At 33.8% G+C, this 11,376-nt stretch overlaps 2 protein-coding genes across 2 annotated transcripts; one reads left to right on the top strand and one right to left on the bottom strand.

Moving 5' to 3' along the window:
- Window positions 1–2,603: 2,603 nt before the first annotated feature.
- On the bottom strand, window positions 2,604–3,313 carry LOC119633931 (barrier-to-autointegration factor). The gene is made up of 2 exons (XM_038027771.1): window positions 3,046–3,313; window positions 2,604–2,908 (listed from the first exon to the last, which is right to left on the bottom strand). Exons 1-2 carry the CDS (start codon window positions 3,172–3,174, stop codon window positions 2,762–2,764), a joined length of 276 nt encoding a protein of 91 aa, XP_037883699.1. The 5' UTR covers window positions 3,175–3,313; the 3' UTR covers window positions 2,604–2,761.
- Window positions 3,314–8,424: 5,111 nt separating this feature from the next.
- On the top strand, window positions 8,425–11,363 carry LOC119633607 (inactive pancreatic lipase-related protein 1). Its single transcript, XM_038027226.1, has 6 exons — window positions 8,425–8,636; window positions 8,731–8,896; window positions 9,044–9,267; window positions 9,338–9,553; window positions 10,873–11,073; window positions 11,134–11,363. The coding sequence occupies exons 1-6, from the start codon at window positions 8,498–8,500 to the stop codon at window positions 11,361–11,363; spliced, it is 1,176 nt and encodes a 391-aa protein (XP_037883154.1). The 5' UTR covers window positions 8,425–8,497.
- Window positions 11,364–11,376: the final 13 nt, after the last annotated feature.

The raw sequence follows: 11,376 nt of genomic DNA, 5'->3' as shown, positions 1-11,376 counted from the left end.
AGTTAATAATAAGTAGTTATACAAAGATTGAAAAGCACACTGATTGAAACCTGGTAGAGATAACATTAGTACGGGTTGTTTCTAAAAATGCAGTTTTATTAACATATTTTCTGTTTTCAACAAATATATATAAACGTCGCAAGACAAAATCGTATTAAATCGATAGTATCGAATGTATTAAAACTATTATGTTGGAATAAGTAGAAAAGTTTAGAAGAAAAAACATACTCGTCATCATTAAGATAATTGTAGCAATCGTTAGCCTGTTTGGCGCTGGCATTACATGTGTCCTTCATCCATTCTTTAAACAATTCCGTGTCCTTTTTTAGAACTAAATACTGCCCCAACACAGGGTAAGCCTAGAATATCTTAGATTACTATGAAAATTCTATCAACGTTTTTAAAGTTGAGATACCAAAGTGTGTTGCACACAGTGTTATTTGAAAATGGTTTTCATGTTTAAAAGGACGACGTTTCCCAACACTTATTGAGACTGTGAATGTGATAAATTATACGATTTGACTTTAAGGGATACGATGATTGAAATCTTTAAAAGTTATTAGGAGCGAACGCCGGTTAAAGGCGATGTCATTGTAAATTGATAATACAAGATCGATCAATACTGGTTATTGGAGTGATCTAAGTAGGATGTAATTATCACATATTCCTCAAAATCTCAAAAAATTTATAGAAAGAAATACTAGGTATAAATTAATTAACATTTTCATTAAAGTAGCAGAAAATTTGCGGAAAAACCGTCTGATTAAGGCTTCATGTCATGTGCGAACGTTAAACCCCAATAAGGAATTTGTTCTGAATACTAAATTGAACTTAACATCTAACTGAGTTAGAAAGGCACTTGAAATATGTAATATAATAACGGTATAAACTTATAAAAGGACTCTAAAATATATGAAGACTAATAATGCGATAAATGTAGCCTGTATGACGTTAACATTCATTAATTTTGTTCAACCGGCATTCCATTGGCATTATCTTAAATTTTCTGACCCAGCGATTATCGAAATCATATCTTTTTATTTAATTTTCTTTTTCAAATTACAAATTCAAAGCGTATATTAATACTATAATCACGATGTCATAGTGTAAATTGTATTAACAACTGCTCTCCGCAGTTAATTAGGTATACATTCACTGCGTATTACATAGTGACATTCGCGTGTGACAAGTGACATTCTCCTCAGCAGTTCCAAAACCTTTTCAAGTGAGTGGTTATTTCACAAATTACTAAATAATAGACAATCATAAGGCATAATGGTCCTGGTGCCGCCAGATAAAAATTCAAATAGATTTCATCTATTAGCGAGCGTATCCTCCCAGAGAAAAAAAAATTAAAAATTTGAACTTTCCGGTGTTGCCTACCAGTTACATCACTCCTATTGACAAAATCTATGTTGTGATTTCTGCAACTGATCCTACCATAACAAATTCACAAATCAGCCCTTTTGCTATTAAAAAATCACTAGACAACATTACAATATATATGGAGTCTATTTCGATTCTACGCGATGGGAATTTACTTGTCCTCGCTGGGAACCCGCGCGCAACCGAAAACCTCATAAAATCGACATCATTAGCTAATTTATGTGCTATTTCCGCTAAACTGCATGACAAACTGAACTCGGTTAAAGGTGTAGTTTATGCCACATGCTTAAATCATGTGTCGGAAGATGAAATTGTTCGCGAAATGGGCAGTCAAGAAATGACTAAAGTCTATAAAAAACTCGCTCCCCTACAGGAACGATTATTTTGACTTTTGACCACTATCGGCTACTGCCAACTGTACATTCAAAATTCTGAGGTGTAAAAACTGCCAACGCCTGCGTCATACGGCAAAAAGATGCACCGCTACTCCATCTTGTGCTAACTGCGGTCTTCCTCCCCATGCTGAACGCTGTACGCGTAGCTTCTGCAATGATGAACATTCGGCGTTAGACAAACAATGCCCACGTTTTTTACAAATGCTTGTAATTCTAAAAATCAAAACAGAAAATTACTATAGATTTTAAACTTTCAAAGTCCTCTGTTACTCCAGCAAAACAGGTCAAATTCCTCCTACATAAAGCGGATTGGATCAATTACTCCAAACAGGCCAAGTCATTACTGATTTCAAAGCCACTTAACGGGAACTGCAACCATGATGCTGCTATTATGTCTAAGGCGATTCACATGACTGCTCATCTCTCTATTCCTCAATCCAACAGCTCTTTTTAACGAGCTAGGCTTCCTTAGTGGAACAACACGCTTTCGTTATCGAGGAAAAACAAAATGGATCTATGGCACCGCTTTAAAAGATATCCCGATCATGGTTATTTGTTATTATACAAAAAGGCCAATAGTCTATTCAGGAAGAAATTACGAAAATCAAAGGCTATTAATCTCTAATAGTTGCGTCTCCCTCCAAAGTGATATAATCCAAAAATAAAAATATACTTTAATGTATGAGATATTTTATATGCTTTTTGATATTTTAAATGCTATTGCCTGGTAATCGTATCACAGATTGAATGATTATATTTAATATCAAAGTTAATAATAAATAGTTATACAAAGAAATCTGGTAGAGATAACATTACTACGGGTTGTTTCTAAAAATGCAGTTTTATTAACATATTTTCTGTTTTCAACATATATAGAGAAACGTCGCAAGACAAAATCATATTAAACCGATAGTATCGAATGTATTAAAACTATTATGTTGGAATAAGTAGAAAAGTTTATAACAAAAATACATTCCTTATTACAAAAATTCTTCGCACCAATCATTAAGACAATTGTAGCAATCGTTAGCCTGTTTGGCGCTGGCATTGCATGTGTCCTTCATCCATTCTTTAAACAATTCCGCGTCCTTTTTTAGAACTAAATACTGCCCCAACACAGTGTAAGCCTAGAAGAAAAATTAATTGGAATTCAAGCAAAAAGGTTTCATCGACGTAAAATGAAATTTCCGTCAAACATGAACAACATATTTAGATAACGCTATCATTCAAACATGTTCGTACTGTTGATATTTTTTACAAGTACCTTATCAAACCCTGCTTCCGTCAAGCGGCCCCCTAAGACATCGCCAATTCCCGCCAAATCCGTCACTGGCTTATCTCCCATTGGTTCCGCGACAAAGTTTCTGTATTTTTGAGTTGTTCCTGATGCCATGTTTTTTAGCTTTCTTTCTTTCTAAACCGATTGCATGAAGATAAAATATTTGCACTAGATTACTATTTATATTAATGTTTCCAAAAATTTGTACAAAAAGTCGCGAAGTAAAGTAAGATGACGCACAATCTCATGTCGTTTATTTTGAGATGTAAAATTTTGTATTTAAACAATACTATTTAACGTACTATGTATATCAACGTTGTAAAAAAAGCTCTAAAAAATCCCCAATTATTTTATTTTCCTACGTTCCTTCTGTTAAATTCATTTAAACATATTTGTAATTGGTTTAACTAAGATATTCAAAAAACAAGGAGGTTTATTATTTTTTTTCTCAACTCCATAACAAATTGTTCTTCGATTTGTTTTTCACAAATATAATAATGTTTACAAAACAAAAGCTATATGAAGGAAAAAAGATAAAGGAAGGAAAGGAAAACAACTTACATAAAAGCTCATAAAACATAAACCAGTTAAGAAAAATTTTCGTTTGATAGGAAAAACTTGTTCATGTTTAGATTACTATGATAATGTTTTTAAAGTCGAGGTACAAAAGTGTGTTGGACACATTTGAAAATAGTTTTCATGTTTAAAAGGATGACGTTTCCCAACATTTATTGAGATTGTGAATATGTTAAATTATAAGATTTGACTTTAAGAGATGCGATGATTGAAATCTTTAGAAGTTATTAGGAGCGAACGCCGGTTAAAGGCGATGTCATTGTAAATTGATAATACAAGATCGATCAATACTGGTTACTGGTTATTCCTCAAAATCTCAAAAAATTTATCGAAAGAAATACTAGGTACAAATTAATTAACATTTTCATTGAAGCAGCAGAAAATTTGCGGAAAAACCGTCTGATTAAGGCTTCATGCCATGTGCGAACGTTAAACCCCAATAAGGAATTTGTTCTGAGTATTAAATTCATTAACATCTAACTGAGTTAGAAAGGTACTTGAAATATGTAATATAATAATGGTGTAAACTTATACAATAGAGCCGATAGTCTGTGTTGCTAGTGCTCAAGGTCTTTTTTTTAGTCTAAGATTTTATTTCATTAGTCTAAAATTATAATAATAATAATAATAATAAACTTATACAAGGACTGTGAAATATATAAAGACTAAAAACTTGTTTAGTTTCAAGGCAGCAGACTGAACTCACACTATTAGCAGATGGAATGATCCCGAATTACAAAGAATGCGTTGCTTTACATAATTGGTAAGAGTGTTAACTAAGCAAAAAGTAGTTTGAAGAACATCGTTCGATCGGGCAGAGTGCCTCGAGTGAAGTTAGATTCATCTAAAGTCTACATTAAGTGAAAGCAATGCCTTACAAAACTTTTAAAGGGAATTCAAAATTTTACACGTAGACATAGGAAGTGTTCTTTATGAGGAGGAAGAGTGAAATACTTGACGAACCTGAAGAACATCATTAGTTGTTAGAAAAAAGTAGGGATTAAATTTTAGGTTCCGTAGGATACATTTTTAAATTGGCATTGCAGCATTAGTTCAGATTGCCAAAAATAAAAGGCTGTATTGCCATCAAGTACCGAGTTGCAGGCATGACCATATCCGAGGCTGCTAAAAAAGCCGTTTCCAATCGAAATCGTTAGCGGATTGGAAACACTCGGTAATATTTGGAAAGAATTCGCTCACTACTCTTAAAGAATAATGCAGACAAATAGGGCTCGTGAGCTAACAGGAAATAGGAAATTACCGAATGAAGTTTTCTTAATAATAATTAAAATAAATCAAATTAAACATAACTCATTATAAGTGGATTTACTTTTGCTCTAGAACAACAGTGCACAATATCGTGCTCTATCAATGGATTTCTTAACCCATTTAACAGCGTGATGCGTTAAAATTTATCTTTCAAACCTACTTTAAGCAATAAGTGATAAGCACTAAGATATAAGAAAGAGTTCATGTTATAACGAACCTTTGCTGCACTTCTTTTTAATCCAAAAAAACTTGCTAGTTAAAGGTTGCATAAATGGCTCAAAAGCGTACAGTAAATGCCTGATCTTGATTGGACTGGAAACTCCCTTTCCGCTCTCATTCGGCAGAACAGCAAACGGAACGAAAGGTTTTGTATTATATGTATATACATACATGGACTTAATTGTAGCTATTCGTTTATATCTTCCCGTAGGTTTGTAGCTGTACAATTTTCAGAAGTAAGCTATGGAAACTCAGGGAAATATTATTGATCAGCGCAAGCGTCTTTAACGAAACAGACTCTTCACTGGATGATTCCTTGACTGTTTTTTTAGCAATCTTCAGATTATTATCATATTCTCAATGCACGGTAAGATCAGAAACAAGAATGCATACACTTTTGTAGGGTATTCGTAATTAATAGTAACTTGGCAAGGGCACCATTTAGATATTAGGTGCCGTGAGTATAACGGCAAATAGAAAACCTTCAATACGAGCTGGTTAAAGGCTTATTAATTGGACGCGGATAGCTCAGTTGTAAGTGGAACATAGCTTTTAAAAGGCAAAAAGTAAATTTATTTTTTTCTTTTCCTTTAATATGATTTTCGTTCTTTAATGAACACGTAAATGAAAAATGTGTAAAGTAGAAAACTTTCTAATTAGAATTCTTTTATTACACGTGTGCACGTGCATTGGTAAGTTCATCTGCCAAAAATGTATTGAAATATAAATAAATAAAAGATAATCGAAAAAATTACTTGACTTAATATAGAAAAATCGATCATTTAGATAATGTGTGTGATGTGAATAAAATGTTAACTTTTTCTGATCGTATACAAAGTTGAATTAAAGTGAATAGGACGATGCTTATCTAATAAAATCTGTGGTCGCGGCACAGATCGCCCATTTAACAATGATATTCTTTAGTGCCTTAAGAGAACTCTGGTTAATCAAGGGAAACTATTGAATCGGCTTGAAATTCTGCAAAAAGTAAGATTTTAATTTGTTTTTTTTGTTTCCTACCAAAAAAATGAAATGCCTTAAGAACACTTAGGTCTTTTTCTCTTATATTTATAATAAAATTAAACTTCATGGATACTTTCTAAAAAGCCAGTACAAATTTCACCCATTGATAAAGTAATTAGTAGTTTTGCTGTGAGCTATCGTGTGCTCAGAATAGATTAAAACATAAGACAACCTCGAAAAAACATCGACGAGTTTCCCGAAATATCTTCACGGGAACCAAAGTTATCGATGAAAATATGAAAAAATTGTCAGCGTTCTCTCGAGGTCCTTTTAGTTTCCAATTCACGGCAGGCTTTTCTGTGGACTTATCACAGCCATTTTTGCATTTTAGATTGCTTATCGATCAAGCAATGTCTATGCCAAATGCTAGCTTCTTATTATCAATTTTGAGGCTATGGTAACTACGCATAGAAACGGGAACAAAATAATCCCTTTTGGTGGAAACAGGTGTATGCAGGGCTAGAACAGGTAGGAAACACTTGATTATAGATATTTTATAGTAAATAAAAGTCAACAACAAATTCAGAGTTCTATGCCCACAGAATTTTTTTTAATGTGACAAAATTAAAGGAACTTAAGCTAGCTTGGATTGAATTAGCAGTAAGCTATAAAATAGTTAGAAAGTGGTTTCTCAGATTTCATGGTGATGAGTGAATGTCCGTGTACGTCTGTCTAATCTGCAACAATGGTGATCTTCAACTTGGGCTAGGGACATCGTAAGTCGTCATGTGATGAGTGAATAGTCGTGTGCGCCTGTCCAACATGCAGCAATGGGGATCTTGAACTTGGGCTAGGGACATCGCCCGATTGTGGAACTATTCGCCACATCTTTCCTGTTCTGAATAGCTTTACTTCAGAAAATGGTGTGAAAATCAATAACTTTTTCGCCTCGAAACTTTGCAGTTGTTAATCAAGGTTTATAACATTTTTTAATTAAATTCGAAATTTATTTAAAAATATTGAGAATCTATTTGAACACCTAATATAAATTGTTTTGCTCAAACATTTTAAATTTCTTGCATGTAATTTAAGCTGTAGTTCAAAATAAACGCAAAGCGTTTTAGTGTGTTTTCATTCATAATTTTTTTTTCTTTTTTTTTTGATAAATAATTATATTTGTGTTCACCGTAAAGGATGATCTATGGCTGTATAGGCGAGTGAGAAAATAACTGCAAGCACTATTTGAAGAAATCTTCGTACGAAATTATGCCTATCATCGATAAATGCATAGATGCATGATTCGTATACCTTAAGTTGGTATTGTTTTTGTTGTAGTAATAATAATTTTGTGTAAACTTAAGTTCGCATGGGTATAGCGCAACATGTACAAAGCCGGATCGGAATTGCCGTAAGGGTTTTAAATTGATCAAGAGTTTCTAGCTAGAGGTTAAATGACTTATACTTCTTGTCAGCATTTAGGACTCTCTCTCCGTTGTTGTTTTTTTTTTTAAGACTGTTTGTTGAAATCACGATTAAGATCTCTAAACTTTTGCGCAGAAGAGTAGTTTCCTTAATCACGTATTCTTTGTTTAATTTGATACAGGAAAGTTAATCTTTATTCATTTTTTTTTTTTTTTTTTTTTTTTTATATTTAATATAATGGAGAAAAGTTGTTTAAATTTGTAAACGTTTAATAAAAGTGTCATTAACTAATATCCATTAACGTGAAACAAAGCTGAGCGTATGACAAACTTTTCGGCAAGTAAGCAACAAGTACATTATCTTCAAGGTATGCTTAGTTCTGCAAGCGTTGTGAAAAGATTCAAACTTCAGTGTTCAGTGTTATATAAGGGTTTGTTGTCACAAAGTTTATAATAAATCGAGAGTACAATCTCCGAGTTTTGTAAAATTCATTCATTGATTTATTGAACGTGTTCGGTGCTTTAAAATAACTCCAAACTAAGTTGATTTGCTTGAGTTTCTGGTTTCTGGTGTGTGTGTGTGTGTGTGTGTGTGTGTAGCATAAATCGTATAGCAGAGTCTTCTCTTTTTCCGATTTATTTTAAAGATAGTCTATTGCACTATTAACCATTTATTCAATGTGTAGTGTAACGAGTAAGAGTGATATTGAAATCGAGGCTTTATTACTAACGGCGACAGTGACAGTGAATTGTGTAAGATAAATGAAAGAACGCGTGGTGAATACGTAATAGGTTTTGAGTTGATTATGTCTTCAAGTCTTTCTCATTCTTAGTGTTCCCAATAAATGAAAAAAACTTAATATGCCTTTATTTGGAACGAACCTCTCTGTCCTGCGCTTTTATAAGCCGCTTTAAAATTTTATAAATAAATTCATTTTATAATTAAATTTCAAGCTCAACGAACGTCTTAAGTGAAGAGTGCGTCGATTATGTCAAATTCTTTACATTGCTTATGTAATATTATTAGCCCCTGCCGTAACGAATTGTCCGGCAGTATATTGCTAATACAATGGTTCTTTCTAAGTGTGGCAGCGATATTGAATTTCTTTCGACCCGTTTTGGTGCTGTGTAAAGCTTTATTAAAAAACAAAATCAAAAAAAAAAAAATTCGGGAAAGTTTAACGTTTTCTTTCTTTTAATTCTTCTTTACATTCTTCTCTAGTTGGTATACGAGCTCAAGTGGATTTAAATGAAGAGGATTACAACGACACTTGGATTTATATGCCGGATGGTAATGGTGAGCCTCAAGTAGCATATCTTGTCGAACCACCACCGGACGATAATCGCAACGACGGACCTCAGATCATACAATTTGAATACTACGAGAGGTTCGTTGAAAATAAATTCGCAATTAATTGCATGCGTTACATTTGCTTTGATTGATTTGTTACCACGAGTTTCCAATCAAGACTTGTATGCGTGTTTACCTCTTTGGATGTTGTAGATAATATCTATGAAATTTGTTTCAAATTTAGTTCCAAACCGTCCGCACCGGTTGTTAGCAATTTGCTAATTAGCGACGATGATGTTCTGACTACTGCCCGCTTTAAACGCGATACCTGGGCCGAAATGGCGGAAAAATTTAATCCCAAGTTGGATACAAAAATTTTAGTTCATGGCTGGAAATCGAGCACACAAAGTAATTCCATAAAATCAATACGAGGAGCTTACATGCAACGAGGACATATCAACGTATTTGGTAATTTATCATGGAACAAAATGTTATAGATAAGGATTTAAAATATATTTTGTTCTCTTTTTTTTTTCAGCCATTAATTGGAAAGATCAAGCTGACAATATATACTACTTACGACCTGCTCGTTATACGGTACAGGTTGGTCGTGCTGTCGCTAAATTAATCGATTTATTGGTAGAAACCAAGAACGCAGATCCAAAACGTATACATTTGATTGGACATTCGCTGGGTGCTCACATCATGGGCTACGCCGGAGCTTATACGAAATATCGTGTGGGCAGAATTACAGGTAAATATTTTTTAAGGAGATATTCAGTGTCCCTTCTTTGCGGCAATAATCTTGTTTCGACAAAAGACGAGACAGAATGTTAAAGCAGAGGGAAAGGGGAAAAAGAAAATCCATGCGAAAGAAAAAAGTTTTAAAAATATCTTCTTCTTGTATCTTATTACAATTCCATTCGATCTTCGCGAAGAGAGAGATTTTGGTTATGAGGCGGGAATACAAAAATTGCAGGAATTCGTAACCGTATGAATGATTTATTTTTACACCGATCACCGATGGATGGAGGGTATAATCAGTTTCTGAAAACGTTTGCAATATGCAGAAGGAATTCTGAGGAGCCCCATCAAGTGTATATATATTTCTGATCAGCATCAAATTCCGTCCGCCCGTCTGTTTGTGATAGACATTCTCTTGGTCGCAAAAATGTAGCTAACACAAACTTGGCGCAAAGATTGCAAGTTCTTGCACGCGAGTTGGCATTGAAATTGAGCTAAATCGTTCCGAGCGTACAACCAAAGTGTAACATAACCTGAGATCATCTCTATGTTCAAAAATAATAATAATAATAATTTGGTTTTTTGCTCGTTACTTATAAACCATAATGAATACAACGATAAAAATTTAGGGGGAAAAGTGAGAAAAATTACCCACACCTACTTAATATTATAAAATATTAAAGAGCCACTCGTCAGATATCAATCAAAGTCCACATATCATTGATCAGTGTTAAGCGGTAAAAGGTACAAAAGACTCGGTTGCGGCGAATATTTTTTTTATTTTTGATGGTGAAGCAACCAAGATGAGGGGCAAAATAACAGCTACGTCGTCAATCTCTGTTCCTCTTTTTTTTTTTTTTTTTATCTATTTTTGCACTTCAATTAGCTAGGAATGGCGTGAAAAGTTTAATGTTAATTATTTCGAATTATCTCGAAGAAAAGTCGCATGCGATAAATTGTTTTTTTCACTAAAGAGACAGGCCAAAGTCTGGAAAAATATCCACAAGGCAAAAAAAGTTTCATCGAAATAATACCGAATAAATTGTAGTCATTTACGAAGATTATTCAGGAATAGATTTTCCCATGAAAGGGAAATGAAGAGTAGACTGCTTGCCTGTCTTTCTATCTCTATCAAGTTTCTTGAGTATTTTTAGCATTTCACTTAGTTTTGAATGGCATTAAAAGTTTTCTGCTAAATCATTGACTTCGAACAATCATTCGGATATCGATTATTTATATTTATTTTGACTGCGATGAAGTCTTGCAAAACACATGCTAAAGTCTTGATCAATTAACCCCGTGGAGTGTTGAACTTCTTGCTCTTAAAAGGTTTAGATCCAGCCCGGCCCGCTTTTGAAGATTGTATTGGTCCTGAAAATCATTTAGATCGCACAGATGGGGATTTCGTGGATGTCATACATAGTTGTGCCGGATTTTTAGGTTTTAAAAAGCCTATAGCGCACATCGACTTCTATCCGAATGGTGGAAATCCCCCGCAACCCGGTTGCACTGAGCTCAATCAAATATTTAGTAAATTATTTTAATCATTTTTTCGAAAAATAATCTTAACAAAACTACTTTTCTGATCAGCTGGCTGCAGTCACGGTCGCTCCTATGAATACTACGCTGAATCTATTAATAGTACTAAGGGATTTTATGCGGTGCCTTGTAACAGCTTAGATGAAATCAAAGGTAAAAATTGTACTGGGCAAAAGATCTTGATGGGAGATCCGGTTCCTCATACCGCTGAAGGAATTTATTACTTAAAAACGAATAGCAAGCCTGAGTTTGCTTTGGGTGTAGGATGGTTAAACCTTTAAATGATATTACAAT

This window comes from Glossina fuscipes, unplaced genomic scaffold (genome assembly GCF_014805625.2).
Source record: "Glossina fuscipes isolate IAEA_lab_2018 unplaced genomic scaffold, Yale_Gfus_2 2, whole genome shotgun sequence".
Lineage (NCBI taxonomy): Eukaryota > Metazoa > Arthropoda > Insecta > Diptera > Glossinidae > Glossina > Glossina fuscipes.
The sequence above is the reverse complement of the archived record's forward strand: the minus strand, read 5'-3'. Positions and strand labels throughout refer to the sequence as shown.

What these genes read in the sequence shown, in the direction of transcription:
- LOC119633931 (XM_038027771.1), bottom strand. Translation starts at nt 3,174, where the DNA reads ATGGCATCAGGAACAACTCAAAAATACAGAAACTTTGTCGCGGAACCA. An exon ending in CGGAAGCAGGGTTTGATAAG is followed by an intron (nt 2,909 to 3,045) that starts GTACTTGTAAAA and finishes TTTTTCTTCTAG; the next exon opens with GCTTACACTGTGTTGGGGCA.
- LOC119633607 (XM_038027226.1), top strand. Translation starts at nt 8,498, where the DNA reads ATGTCAAATTCTTTACATTGCTTATGTAATATTATTAGCCCCTGCCGT. An exon ending in CAATTTGAATACTACGAGAG is followed by an intron (nt 8,897 to 9,043) that starts GTTCGTTGAAAA and finishes TTTCAAATTTAG; the next exon opens with TTCCAAACCGTCCGCACCGG. An exon ending in TCGTGTGGGCAGAATTACAG is followed by an intron (nt 9,554 to 10,872) that starts GTAAATATTTTT and finishes TGCTCTTAAAAG; the next exon opens with GTTTAGATCCAGCCCGGCCC.